This window comes from Ceratina calcarata, unplaced genomic scaffold (assembly GCF_001652005.2).
Source record: "Ceratina calcarata isolate Rehan_Ccalc_2016 unplaced genomic scaffold, ASM165200v1 scaffold165.2, whole genome shotgun sequence".
NCBI lineage: Eukaryota > Metazoa > Arthropoda > Insecta > Hymenoptera > Apidae > Ceratina > Ceratina calcarata.
Genome location: NW_017137815.1, coordinates 622,847 through 636,075, shown reverse-complemented (window position 1 = coordinate 636,075; position 13,229 = coordinate 622,847). Strand labels below are relative to the sequence as shown.

The window sequence follows — 13,229 nt, the reverse complement described above, 5'->3', positions numbered from 1 at the left end:
TCTGAAACATTTTTCGTTAGTCAATAATTTACGAATATTTTGTAAAAAAAAAAAGGAAAAACAGTTTATTGCAAATTATTCGTTAACTATTAATGCTAGCGAGAAATGTTTCACACAAAAGTTGTAGCTCTAGTTGTCAATTACAAATAAGGTCGAACGCAATTTTCTCATAAGGCTGCCAGTTTTTAGTAATCTCTCCTCGATGCTATCAAGTATTAATTTTTAAATATCCTAAAACACATCCAGGTAATGCGTAAAAAGCAAGACGAATGTTGACGAATGTTGACAAATGCAGGCCATTTATTCGTTCACTAAAGTAATCGAAAAGTAACTGTGTAATCCACGAAAATGGCAGTATAAATGCAGGAAAATAGATAGAGACAGAAAGGGGTTTTCTTTTTACGGTCGATCGCAGTGTGTTCGATTCCATGGAAACTCATAGTGACAATGACTAAGGGTACACCGGACAATGAAGGGCCCGAAGGTTGTTCCCTTTTGGCTGGCACCTATTTGCCAGATTGTGCAGGCTTTTGTCCATTCGAATCAGTCGGCTAACAAGTTCCTCCCTCTCTTACCCGTTCGTGCGCTCTCATCTCGACGAAGTTTGCAACAAAAAGATTTAACTTAACGTCAGCTCTCTCTTTCTCTCATCCTCGACTAAAAGCTCGTTCGTTTATTCATCACGAACAGACTGTAGAAAAGGAGGAAGAAACAAAAAAACAGTAGAAAAAAAACATGATAAAATGCGAAGTGAATGAAGAATAGTTCTTTCAATTCGTTAGCGCAAAGGATACAAAACTCAAAGAGATCGCATCAATATTTGAGATGCGTGTTCGCGAAGAAGCGACCCTTCCGGCAAAGATGACATCGAACTTCTTGCCCCGGCAACAAGAATTTAATATCGGACGTCCTAGTTCTGCAAGCTGAAGCCGAGAAACCGAAGATTACTAAGTCGTATGCGTAAAATTTCTTTGTACCGGAAGAGGCGACCAGCCATGATTTAACGTTAAGCTCGAAAAAATGAGAGTAAATTTATGAAGAGAAGCTCTCTATGCAACGCTGATTACAAGTGGACCATACGGATGTTATAAACTACGTTATGCATTTTCTCCGTCGTTGCATGAATTGTGAAATAAACTCGGAAACATAAGCTTAAATTTTGTTATTAGCAGGATTTTAAATATAATCCAAACAAAACTATTTTGATGAAAACTGAACAGAAAATGTTCAGTACGTAAAGCAACTCGACCGTTGAACAGTTAAATCCGCAAACATTTCTCCGATAATTTGGCCAAACACGAGCGCATGGTTTAATAATGTAAAAAAGAAGAATTCCGAAGAAAAACTCTGACGGACTGATCGATAGAGAATGCGAAGCACAGACATCTCGATGCGAACCTGGGAACAAAACGAAATCCAAATTCAACGTTGATCAAGTTGCTCAGAAAGTTTCCACGAAACAGACCGGTGAAATGAAAAATCTTTGAAACTGGAGTACGAACACGTTTGAGAATAAAAATACGAGAATGAACCACGGCGTTGCTTGTCTATACATACAAATAAGTATCTACATGCTCATTATAAATTCTCGTCGACAATTTTGGCTCGTTACTCTTTTTACCGCCCGTTCGCCAATTTAATTTTGTTTTTCAATATAATTTTGGCCGAGCGTGAAAATAGAACGCGTGCCCGGCTACGCATGCAATTAAAAACGACTAGACGAATTTCTGTTAGTAAATGTCTTAATTAAAATCGTGACAGAACAGTGAGGTAGTAGGTTCTTGTCAGGGTTGAGGCTAACGAGTTCCCCTACTTACTTTTCTTATTACTGCCGCTATCTAATTTCTCTGCGTACGATCTCCTCTCCCTCCCTCTCCACGATTTTCTCACGTAATGTAGAACTTAACGAACGCGCGTTGCATTCGACGCGTCAGCACGAATCTCTACGTGGGAATTTGCGCCCGAACAGCTCTGCGGTAATAGACGGTGACGATTATTTCGGAAAGTGCCACGGTATACGTAACACGATACACTCTCTCCAAGCTTGCCGCGTCCCCGGGACTCGAGCTTTTCACACGTACCCGAGAATCCATACTTTACAGTTACTAATTATCTAACTTCAAATTGTGTGTCTTATTTCATTTAACGTTCCTTCTCCAGTTATTTAATAATGAAAATCGGATCGGTTTAAGTTTGCACTCTATTTAATTCGTGTTCAACATGTTGAGACGAGTAATATAATAATTAAACTTTCCAGTGTCATCAATTGTAAATAAATATTATCTATCCACAAGTATTGTAATAGTATTTTATGATTCAAGTTCTTGTAAGTATATGCTTTATCATGTCTGTGTATAAAATGTGATGGAATGTGAACAAGTCAGGTATAATATTGAAAATGCAATATTATTCGAACAAATGTGATACAAAAGGTATGATAGATTATAAGCAGTAAGCTCAGACAACAAGGGATGGTTATACGGGTTTACCCCAGATACATAAAAAATTGTAAAAGAAATTATTTTACAATAAAAATATGTACTGCTGTCTGTATGTTTTCTTAAAGGACAATCCATAATCATTGATTAAGTATCTTACTTATTCGTGAGAAAATTTCATGAAAAAATATATGAACTCCGTGTAAATGAATTCAAACAACGATATTTCATTTGAGACGTCTCATTGAAAAGATTTTAACGCGAAACTTGATTGGAAGAGATCTTTGAACAAGGATCCGTGCCCGGTTTTTGTGCCGAGGCATGATTACGTGGAAGGATAGGATTCGAAAGAGAAGGATGTAGCGGTAGCTACGTCTGCAGAATAGCTACGTCACGGTGACGATAATTGCGCCAATACGCTTTCATCGAATCCCTAAAGATCGTACCAATTCGAGAGATTACCTCCGACATCTCTGGGCACAATTCCCCTGCGGAATCGCTTTTCCGTCTTGAAAAATGAAAACGCCCTGATAGGACAGTATTTGATTACCTGGGAACAGTACACGTCGCTGGCTCCTTTTGTTCATCTTCCGTACGTCGATGGAATCTTTCGCCGGAGATGACAACGTAATATCGTGGATTCCGCGCTCGAAGATTCGTATCCCCACTCCCCCCTGTCAATTGACCAAAAAAAATCAATTAACCACGATCGTTTATATCTAAACGGGTTATAGAAATTACTCAAATTACGTTAGAACCTGATTTCTATGTCTACAATAACTCATTTTTTAACATTCAATATACTCGTTTCTTTCACTGTGGATTCTTATAAGTATACGATGTGATGGTTTCAAATTTTACTGACAAACAAATATTTTTATACTTACGTAAAGACTAATGAAAGGGGAACATTCGTTGCACTCTCAGTCATTAACAGCACAATTGTTCAAACCGACTAACACAAAATTAAACCATATCTGTCCGAAATCGTTCTCCGCAGTTTTATATTCGCCATCACTGTTTCTCCTATGAAGTTATTAGCAGTTATTAGCATGCCCGTAAATGACGGTGATAGTGGCGCGATCTATAAGCCACGTCCGTAAGTGATAACTTACGTGCATATGATAAGTTACCACTGCAGTCAACTATCAAAAATTCTAATCTCCAAAGAGTTTCAAATGAAATCATGGATCCTTCATTCGTTGCACAGTTATTCGCAAATTGATTAAAGAGTATTTACTCGAGCATTTGCATTTTGTAGAGTTGCATAAAGTATCAACACCATGCCTAATACATTGACAGTCACACATGTCTTATGTGTAAATACATGATACCAGTGATACATAAATTCGTAGGTGTAGTCATCGTGGATCGTGGCCAACCATGCGCAGTATCGCTCAAGTCAGCTTAAGTGACGAGCAAGAAAGAATGGAAAGGGTATAATTATTCCTCGTTCTCTAATTAAAATGTAAAAATAGTGAAACGAGATAGCATGACATGAAATCATAAGAGTGTCTCTAAGAATCGTGTTCGAATTATTAATGCTTGTCCGAGTTTACTTCAACTAGGAAAGAACGTACGATTAGCTATTTCAACCATCATGACTTGATGTACACGGGTATAATAAAAATACACGTTTGTGGTAAACAATCGTATCGCAACATTTAAACCATCCACAAATGCAAACGGGTACGAATGACGATAATTGGGAACATAATCAGCAGCGATATACATGCCTCGTAAACGAAGAAAAAAGCCAGATACACGGAACTAACGATGACAGAAGTACGCAAATTAAAGCGATAGAGTAATCAATTTATCGAGCTTCTGGTTTTACAGTTCTAGTGTATGTATGTACAAACGATGGCACCCAGCAAAGACAAGTGGATGAGGCGTTTCATTATTCCAGAAACGACACGGCATAAGAAAGGCTTTACTATTTACAAAGTCACATCTGTGGTATGATATAAAACAATCAATGCAATTATTCGAACTTTATTTGCATTTTCCCTCTAATTAAATCGTTCAATAACAAAATTTATATTAAATGGACGTAATCTATAAGCATTCTTTTCTTTTCAGGTATTTTTAAAGAGCTCACATGAAGAAATTTCTAAAGTGTCTGTATGGAAACGCTATAATGACTTTAAAAAACTCCATTCTGAATTAAATGCTCTGTATTCTCAGTCCAAGAGTAAAGAATGTTTCCCAAAGTTTCCAAAGCCAAAATTTTTTGGCAGGTTCGAGGCAGAAGTTATAGAAGAAAGAAGGGAATGTGCATTACAGCTTCTTGAATTCATAGGAAGACATTCGTACTTGTACTCAAGTGATATTTTTATAAAATTCTTTGAAACTAGTCACGGGGATTATCTGACTGACTGCTCTCAGTCTCTTAGCTCTGATACATCGGCAGAGGAAGATCGTCATACTTATATAAATTCTCTGCCTAACACTGATGTCGCATCTCAGAATATACTGCAACCTAGAAGTATTCAAAGTTCGTTAACAAATGTGTCAGTTTCGAAAAATGAAATAAATCAATGGCAAGAGACATCCAAAGCTAAGGAGCAAAATTTACAACAAATTGGCCTTAGGTACAAAAATGAGAATCAAGAGATATCCATGACAAAAAGTACGTATAATAATCTATTGATAAAGAACAATGATTCTAGTAAAATTACATCTAAGCTAGAGGACAATGAATTAATTTGTAATAAGAATAACAATTGCTATAAAAATGAGAATTATAATGCTGCGAATGAGAAAGATCCTACAATTGTACAAACATTAAACGCTGATAGTATTATTGGAAATGGAAATTGTTCGATGAGTACTCACGATGGTTCCGATCTACCGCAATCGTGTCCAGAGTCATCTCAATACATTTTAATCGCAGCTGCGCATATGAGTGCAGCTTTTAAACATGAAGATCAGACTGAGTACGAGGAAGCATTCACTCAGTATAAAATGGGAATCTCTAGTCTAAGATCTGGTGTTGAATCTGATTCAAATAAATTAAGAGCTGAGATAATTAAGGAAAAGATATCTAAATATTTAGACCGTGCTGAGAAGCTTTATAACAGATATTTAAATTGTAATGTTTCGTTGCTGAGTAAACCTATTTCAGAGCTTCAATATTATAAAGTGCTGAAAATTATAAACTCAGTTATGCTTGTAAAAGACGTTCGTAAAAATTGCCTCAATATTGTAAAGGTATGTACAATTTAAAAGTTACGTAGTTTAGCATGCACAATATAATATAAACCAAATAATGATTGTTTTGTTAAATATGATCTTCGGAAACGTAGGTCAAAGAAAAATTATCATCACATAAAGAAAGTATAAGTAACTACATATTACGCGGAGAAATACCATACATGGTCCATTTACATGCATGCATTGAAACAGAAACAAGCGTATTTTTAATTCTAGAACATTTGAGGTATGTATTAAGAGCAATACATATTATTATTCCATGGTATTAATTAATTAAATTGTATTCTAGTCGTGGAAGATTGTGGGATTTTATAGCATCGCGTTACAATCCCGCGAATAATAAGAATTGTGGTAAAATAATTACAAAAAGTGTTATTGAGAGATCAACAAATGATAGTGATATACTTTTAAATGAATGCGATATTAAGAACGACATTTTGGCCACTAAGCTACAGGAAAATGTGAGTACAAATATTAAAGTACAAATGGAGATAGATCCAATAATGGGAGAAGAGAAATATACCGATGTATCTACTACACAATTATTAGAGAAGGCACAAATACTATTACAATCGGTTAACGCGACTTTAAGGGAAAGTAATTCTGTTACTAATCGATTACGCGAAGCCGACCACTTAATAAATCAAGACACATCGTTATTGAATTTTAAGAACAGCGTGCACCAGCCTAAAACTTGTAACAATGTGTCGGTAGATATTAATGATATATCATTAGAAATCGACAATGTAAGTAAACCTGTAAAAAATGAAATATCTGCGTATCTATCTCCGGATAACATGGCAATCACAAGGAGTCAATACAGTAGTAGGAATTCATCTTTAAACAGCAGTTACAAAAATTTAAATTCTCAAGGAAAAGAATCAACAAGTTCTTCAACAGACAGTATAAAACCAGCTAACACACATTTTGAGACAGAACATAAAACTAGTAATAAAGAGGATCTTTTTTCAAATGGATATGAAGTAAATAGAATGGATAATTGTCGCATATCAAATGATCTCTTAACCGAATCGACGAAAAATAGCAATATCGATGATGAACAAGAATTATGGATAATACCGGAGGACGTGATTCGTCTTTGGGCAGCTGAAATTCTTTTAGCATTAGAAGCATTACATCAACAGGAAGTCATAGTCTTCGATTTGAAACCCGATAATCTGTTACTTGATGATAATGGCCACGTATACTTAACGTATGTTATACCTGGCCACGACATAGATTTATTAAAATACAAACATCCATATTCGGCTCCTGAATTGTGCACGTTCTCACCTATGATCTCGCTCAGTCCAGCAGCAGATATTTGGAGTTTCGGCGTTATATTGTACGAATTAATAGTAGGGAATGTATGTAAAAATAAAATAAAATATTCCGAAGACAATAAGATTACAAAATAATAATATATAATTATCTTCCATTTCAGAAATTTGAAGCAAAACATTCGGGCACGTTTCAATCGCATTCCATAATCAACATTCCTAGCAAACTGTCAGACAATGCAAAATCTTTGCTTTTAAACGTAAGTTTATGTACTGTGTCTCCACGTAATGTGTATGTATGTTTAAATTATAGCACAGAATGTTTAATTATTGAATTTTGCAGGTACTAAAGTACAATCCAAATGATAGAATGACAATACCAGAGATAAAACAACATCCATTCTTTATAGATATCAATTGGTCAAGTTTAGTAAATACACTCTAAGAGCAAGAACGCATTGCTCTTAAATCTATTCGTATGACGATGTTAAAAAAAATTTTGAGAGTAATGGATTCCTCTGATTATGTGCATAATTTTTTCTCTAAGTCAAGTTTATTTGAATTTTATAAAATATTTATGTACTTAAAAGAGAAGTTTAATACTTCAGTCATTAGTAGATTAAGTTCGTTGTGTTTTATACATGTGTTGTATTTGCAAAGTTGAATGTACAAAATTACTTTAATTTTTGTTATAAAGTTTTTTAGGAATCCAGGATTCAGAATTTTTTTAATCATGAGAGTATTATATGAAAATTTGAAATGTAATTTATATAAAAAAAAACTATTCTACTACTGTACAGAAGTATTATTTAAAACATATTTATGAAACAAAATGGAATTACTTATCGTAGATAAAAAAATCCTTATTTAGTTACAAAAATAGCTTTCTATGTTGATTAAGTTAGCTAGCCTGAGCCAACTTTCTTTTTTCACTCTTAGATACTGTTGACATTCCATCAACAAATCTAGTTGTAAATATTACATTAGCGTTGTTGAACATTCCATCCTTTAATGATACAACAATAAACTGCGAATGTTTGAAATGTCTTTTTAACATTATTCCAATATTTTCCGTGTGAGAAAGATCTAACGCAGCGTCGACCTCGTCCAAAATATAAAGTGGTGCAGGCTTAAACAAAAGCATGGCCAGGATTAAGGATAAAGCAACCAATGATCTTTGTCCTCCCGATAATTCGCCTAATGATTCTGTCCAAATTCCAGCAAACGCTACTTTTACTTCTAAACCATCAGTGACTGACTGATTCGCAGGAGGTTGTAATTTCGCATTTGTTCCTGGCAATAAGCTACTGAAAATTGATCCGAAATCTTTGTTTACCTGAAAAATAATACAACCATTGGTACACAATACACAAAAATATTTCCAATTAACCGACAAATGCAATGTTACCTGTTCCCAAGCTTTTAATAATGTCTCTTTTTTCTTTTGATCTAAATGTTTAATCGTTTCTAATATTTTCGATTTGTCGTTCTCAACGATCTTTCTTTTCTTAATCATGTCATTGTATTGCTCTTCTTCTTTATCGAGAAGACTGATAGCGCGCGTATTAATAGTCCGACTTAACTTTTTGCGCATCGATTGTAGCATTTGTAGTTTTTGTTCCATTTCATTAGGTTTGTTAACATTGAAATCGTACATACCACCTACAAAGTGAAAACTTTAAAAAAGAAAATAAATTTAATATATAAAAATTACCTGCTTTCCCGAAATACATCTTATCCTGTTCAATCCACTCATGTTCCCTCGTAAGTTTAGAAACTTCATTTTTGTAATCGTGAGCTAGATTACGAATGGAATTAATTTCATGATTTAATTTTTTAATTTCTAGTTCTGCCTCTTTGCTATTCTTTATAATATCTTCTTTTTTTACGATTAACTTCTGCATATGAGTATTCTGCTTGTTAATAATGTCCTTCTGTTCTTTTATCTGAGACTGCTTCTGTTTTACATTATCCTTCGCTTCGTTTAATTTTTCTTCTATTTCATTTGATCCTTCTTGTAGTGCTTTCAACTTTTCTTCGGACTCTGCCAATTCCTCTTTTTCAGCTTCTATACTTTTTTGTAATTCCTTTATTTCCAGTTCAAGTGTTTCTGCTTCCTGTTCCCGTTTTTGCCACTCTTTACGACTATTCTCAGCTTTTTTCTTTAACGTTTCTAACTCAGTTTCAGCTTTCTTCAATTGTTTTTGTCGAATGTTAGAAGCATCTTTCAATTGATGTTCCAAGTCCTTTGCACGTTTAATGCTCTCCGTTTCAGTTTTTTGTGTAGCATTTATTTTTTCCAAAAGTTCTTTGATACTTTTCTCCAAAGACTCAATCTATACAAAGTAATCATATTTTACATCTCATACTCTTGAAGATATATTTATTTTACGTACCTCTTCTTGCACTTTATAATACTCCGTTTGTTGCAATTTCTGTTTCACCATACTGATTTCATGATTCCGCAAATCCAATGTTTGTTTTAAAGAATTGTACTCTTCGGCCACATTGTTCACTTTTTGTAAACTAGTTTCGATGTTTTGAAGAGCCTGTTGTTTTTCATTGAGTGCGGTATAAGAAGCTTTCAATTCGTCCAACTTTAAGAGAATTGATCCACTTTTTGACGCTGCACCACCAGATAAAATACCACTAGGGTCAACAACATCGCCTTCTAAAGTTACACACTTTCTCATTATGTTCTGATGAAATGCTATCTTCTTAGCAACATCCATGTCTTTACAGATAAAGATCTGTCCAAAAATCCACGTCATAGCGGATCTAGTTTCAGCTGGGAAGTCTATCAAAGACAGTGCTGGCTGAACATTTTCACTACCACCACCTATTTTCTGTGCCAATTGAATTATGTGATTATCCATGGGCCTTCCATTCACTTTATTTAAGGGAATTATAGTAACGCGTCTTTGCAGTTGACCATGTTGAAGTATCTTTTTACTGTTCGTTTCTGAATCTACTATCACATTATACAACTGAAATTTTAAGAAATTATACATTTGTTTACATAAAATTCTATTCACTGTTGTAGTACAAAAAATAATTAAATACCTTTGCACCTGCAGCGATGTCTAAAGCGTATGCTGCTCTTCTATCTCTTACAGTAATTAATTTGCACACCACTCCTTTCACAGAATTTGGATTAAAACTGGGGTCAGGCTTTTTATAATCAAATCTGACTTGAGGATATCTCGACTCAAGCTGAGCCAGTTCTTCTTCCAATATCATTATTTCACGCCTTAATGCATTTCTCTGTTCCCCAAGACGCTCTATGTGTCCATCTTCATAATTTAATTTCCTCAATTTCTTTTCTAAGTTACTCACTTCTCTCTCTTTAGTTTCCAGATCCACAGTGTATTTCTTATATTCATCTCCAGTATTCTTAACTTCCACTTGCTTCCTTTTCAACTGCTCTCTATTATGCTGCAGTGACATTTCGCACTGTTTACGCTGCGTCTGTGCTTCTGTCACGTTCTGTTTGGCACTTATTAATTGCTGTTCTAATGTTGCGTTTTCACCGTCTTGGTTTGCCAATAGTCCAGCACTAACTTTCTGATAGTTTTCTTGTGCACGTAACACGGCTTCACGATCCTGTTCATCCATATTCTTTAAATTCTTAAAAAGACCTTCGACTTTAGAATATTCCTTTTGTTTTAACGTAAACGCATTCTCGTCATCGACTATATTAGCTCTTAATTGGTCAATTGCTTTTTGAGCAGCCTTGATACTTTCTTTACTACTATTAGCTTCGGCAGCTAATTTACATTGCCGCTTCTCAAACTCTTTTAATTCCTTATCCAACGATTCTAATTGGCCTCCAGCTTCCTGAAAAAATAAGTTGCTTGAGGTATAGAAAAATGTACAAATACATTTCATTAATTAAAATACATACTGCATCTCTTTTTCTAGCTACTTCATCCAGTTCTTTATCTATATTTTTAAGCTCCTCTTCACCAGTACTAATGTAATCTGTTTTCTCTTTTATTTTATCCTTAATAGCTTGAACGTTCTCCTCTGCCGTTTCGCTTTCACTTAAAGCTGTGACGTATTTCCATGCCAAACAGATTCTTCTACAATGTTCTAATTCTCTTTCTACACGTTGGAATTCAACGTATTGTGTTTTTTCTTCTTTAAGCTTGGCTAATTTTGGGCCAAGTTCTTCTTTTAAAATCTAAAATAAGAAGCATAATAATGAACCTTAAATGTACAAACTGAATAAGGAATAATGTTGAACCATACAGTATTTATCTCTTTCAATTTATTGTCCTTCTTCTCTATAGTTTTCAAAGCGGCTTCTTTCTTATTCTCGTACATTCGAGTGCCTGCTGCTTCTTCTATCATAGACAGAATTTCTGCAGGCTTCATGTTCAAGACTTTTGTGATTCTGCCTTGCATTATCAAGAAATGTGGATTATTTACATTCAGTTGGACAGAACAGAACATGTCCTGGACACGTTTATTGGGCACATTAGATCCATTGATCAAATATTTGTTTTTACCACCGATTATAACTTGTCTGGTAACTGTTATCTCCTCATAATGTTCATATCCCAGTGGGGATACATTCCTATCCCTATTGTCAAAAGTTATAGTAACACTAGCTTTTTTTATACCTGCTTGGCCAGATTTGTAAACTAAATCTTGAAGTGAAGCTGCACGTACCTATGATAAACATAAAAAATACCTGTTATAATATAAACTGTTATCTATGACAAAATGTAATACACAAATAAGATTACATGTCAACAAGTTATAAATTGTCGTTGTCATAATGTTTTTATTACAATGATTTCAATTAAAACATGATTGTACTAAAGAATGAAAGCACATTATAGTTACACTTAAAACGTAATTACAATAAGGAAATACAAAAAATAGCGTAATACTTGTCCAAGATTCGAGATGCCCAGAACGAAACATATTGCATCCAGGATATTTGATTTTCCGCTACCGTTAAATCCTGTGATCGCATTAAATTCTTTGTCGAAACCGGTTATTTCAATTCTTTTCCCATAGGATTTGAATCCTTCTAATACCATCGACTTTATATACATGTTGAACTCAATCAAACTCAACTAAATCTATATAGCTCTGCTATAAATATTGGTTTCGCTGTTTTTACGACAGTAAACAAATGAACGACAGATTCAAATTAAGACGTGAGTGCGTTAACCGGTATATTCCATTGTTTTGTCATGATATAGAGGGCCAGTAATTCTGTGGCAGAGATGGCATAAGGAACTAACTTCAGATTCCTAGCGATTGTGTGTGTCAGTGTGTCAGTGACTTTCTAACCAAAGTTCTGCAACACATCGCGCTGTAGTAAGTTTTTAAGTTACGTGCATCAATAGAAATGATTTTTATGCATAATACGCTGACTATTTTAAATTCTTATGTTAACAAGATCACCATGAACATTCCTGCAATACAACAACCGGGAGCAATTGGTGTAGGCCAGATGACACAGCCTGTAAATCCTCAAATGGCTCAAAATCCACAGCAGCCACAGCAACCACAAGTTCAGCAACAGCAGCAGCAGCAGCAGCAACAGACTCAAGAGAAGCTTGACAATATCTCCAAAGTGAAGTCACTGATCGGCCCATTAAGAGAATCATTGGCTATAGCTCTTAAAACTGCAGCACAAACATTGCACCAAAACAGTTTGGTAGATGTTGGATCTTTGAAGAGTATAGATCAGCCTGATCATAGATTTAATAAGAACATGGAAGAGTTTTATTCAATCTGCGACCAAATAGAATTGCATTTAAAGACTTCTATAGAATGCTTATCTCAAAATTCTAGTTCTCTAAGGTATTTCCCAGTATCTGTCATACCAACACGTACAGACACTGTTGGAGCTCAAGAAGGACCTGCTTTAACATATCCTCAATTCTTGATGACTGTAAGAGCTCAGGTTGCATATGCCCGCGAAGTTCATGACACTTTAGTTAATGCTGCTCAATCAATAGCATCAGGTGAATGAATTGGTTTTAAAAAAATAACTTATCAACGAGAGATTGTGATAAGAATAATTGTAGTTAGGTATTTGTATATTATAATCTAATTTTTTTTACATATATTTTGTATATAATACAGCATTATACATTTTGTAATAAATAAGTCTAAATTTTATTTTCCAGATTACACTTAAAAACTTATACCCTGTATTGACTTAAAATTTATTATTCACTTCTCTGACAATTTTTTTTCATTTATCTTTATTTCTCGTACATCAGTATTTTAAATTATATCTACATTATTAGAAACATGATAGCATAAAGGA

At 34.5% G+C, this 13,229-nt stretch overlaps 3 protein-coding genes and 1 long non-coding RNA gene across 8 annotated transcripts in view; 2 read left to right on the top strand and 2 right to left on the bottom strand.

Moving 5' to 3' along the window:
• The window catches only part of LOC113463821 (uncharacterized), an 11,561-nt gene extending 7,771 nt beyond the window's left edge, over nt 1–3,790 (bottom strand). Inside the window, exons 1-3 of one of the 2 annotated variants that reach the window (XR_003388650.1) lie at nt 3,554–3,790; nt 3,326–3,464; nt 2,989–3,112 (exon numbers count right to left, since the gene is read on the bottom strand). This is a non-coding gene — a long non-coding RNA (uncharacterized LOC113463821). The remainder of the gene's footprint in view (nt 1–2,988; nt 3,113–3,325; nt 3,465–3,553) is intronic. The other variant, XR_003388649.1, reaches the window with a different exon arrangement.
• A 61-nt stretch (nt 3,791–3,851) lies between these two features.
• Nucleotides 3,852–7,673, top strand: LOC108632708 (ribosomal protein S6 kinase delta-1). Of its 2 annotated transcripts, XM_018037441.2 has the most exons (7): nt 3,852–4,223; nt 4,278–4,397; nt 4,521–5,651; nt 5,747–5,880; nt 5,944–7,021; nt 7,099–7,194; nt 7,278–7,673. In XM_018037441.2, the coding sequence occupies exons 2-7, from the start codon at nt 4,287–4,289 to the stop codon at nt 7,377–7,379; spliced, it is 2,652 nt and encodes an 883-aa protein (XP_017892930.1). In that variant the 5' UTR covers nt 3,852–4,223; nt 4,278–4,286; the 3' UTR covers nt 7,380–7,673. The 2 variants fall into 2 exon arrangements, with proteins under 2 accessions (XP_017892930.1, XP_017892929.1); XM_018037440.2 differs by having other exon boundaries at nt 3,852–4,397.
• Nucleotides 7,674–7,700: 27 nt separating this feature from the next.
• SMC2 (structural maintenance of chromosomes 2) overlaps nt 7,701–13,229 on the bottom strand; it is a 7,521-nt gene continuing 1,992 nt past the window's right edge. Inside the window, exons 2-9 of one of the 3 annotated variants that reach the window (XM_026810648.1) lie at nt 11,833–12,000; nt 11,186–11,608; nt 10,839–11,117; nt 9,998–10,771; nt 9,331–9,921; nt 8,649–9,270; nt 8,343–8,596; nt 7,701–8,270 (exon numbers count right to left, since the gene is read on the bottom strand). In XM_026810648.1, the coding sequence (XP_026666449.1) occupies nt 7,836–8,270; nt 8,343–8,596; nt 8,649–9,270; nt 9,331–9,921; nt 9,998–10,771; nt 10,839–11,117; nt 11,186–11,608; nt 11,833–12,000 (3,546 nt within the window). In that variant the 3' untranslated portion in view covers nt 7,701–7,835. Of the gene's footprint in view, nt 8,271–8,342; nt 8,597–8,648; nt 9,271–9,330; nt 9,922–9,997; nt 10,772–10,838; nt 11,118–11,185; nt 11,609–11,832; nt 12,286–13,229 lie in introns of those variants that run through there. The other 2 variants (XM_018037372.2, XM_026810649.1) reach the window with 2 other exon arrangements.
• On the top strand, nt 12,181–13,181 carry LOC113463819 (mediator of RNA polymerase II transcription subunit 29-like). Its single transcript, XM_026810651.1, has 2 exons — nt 12,181–12,268; nt 12,351–13,181. The coding sequence occupies exon 2, from the start codon at nt 12,357–12,359 to the stop codon at nt 12,927–12,929; it is 573 nt and encodes a 190-aa protein (XP_026666452.1). The 5' UTR covers nt 12,181–12,268; nt 12,351–12,356; the 3' UTR covers nt 12,930–13,181.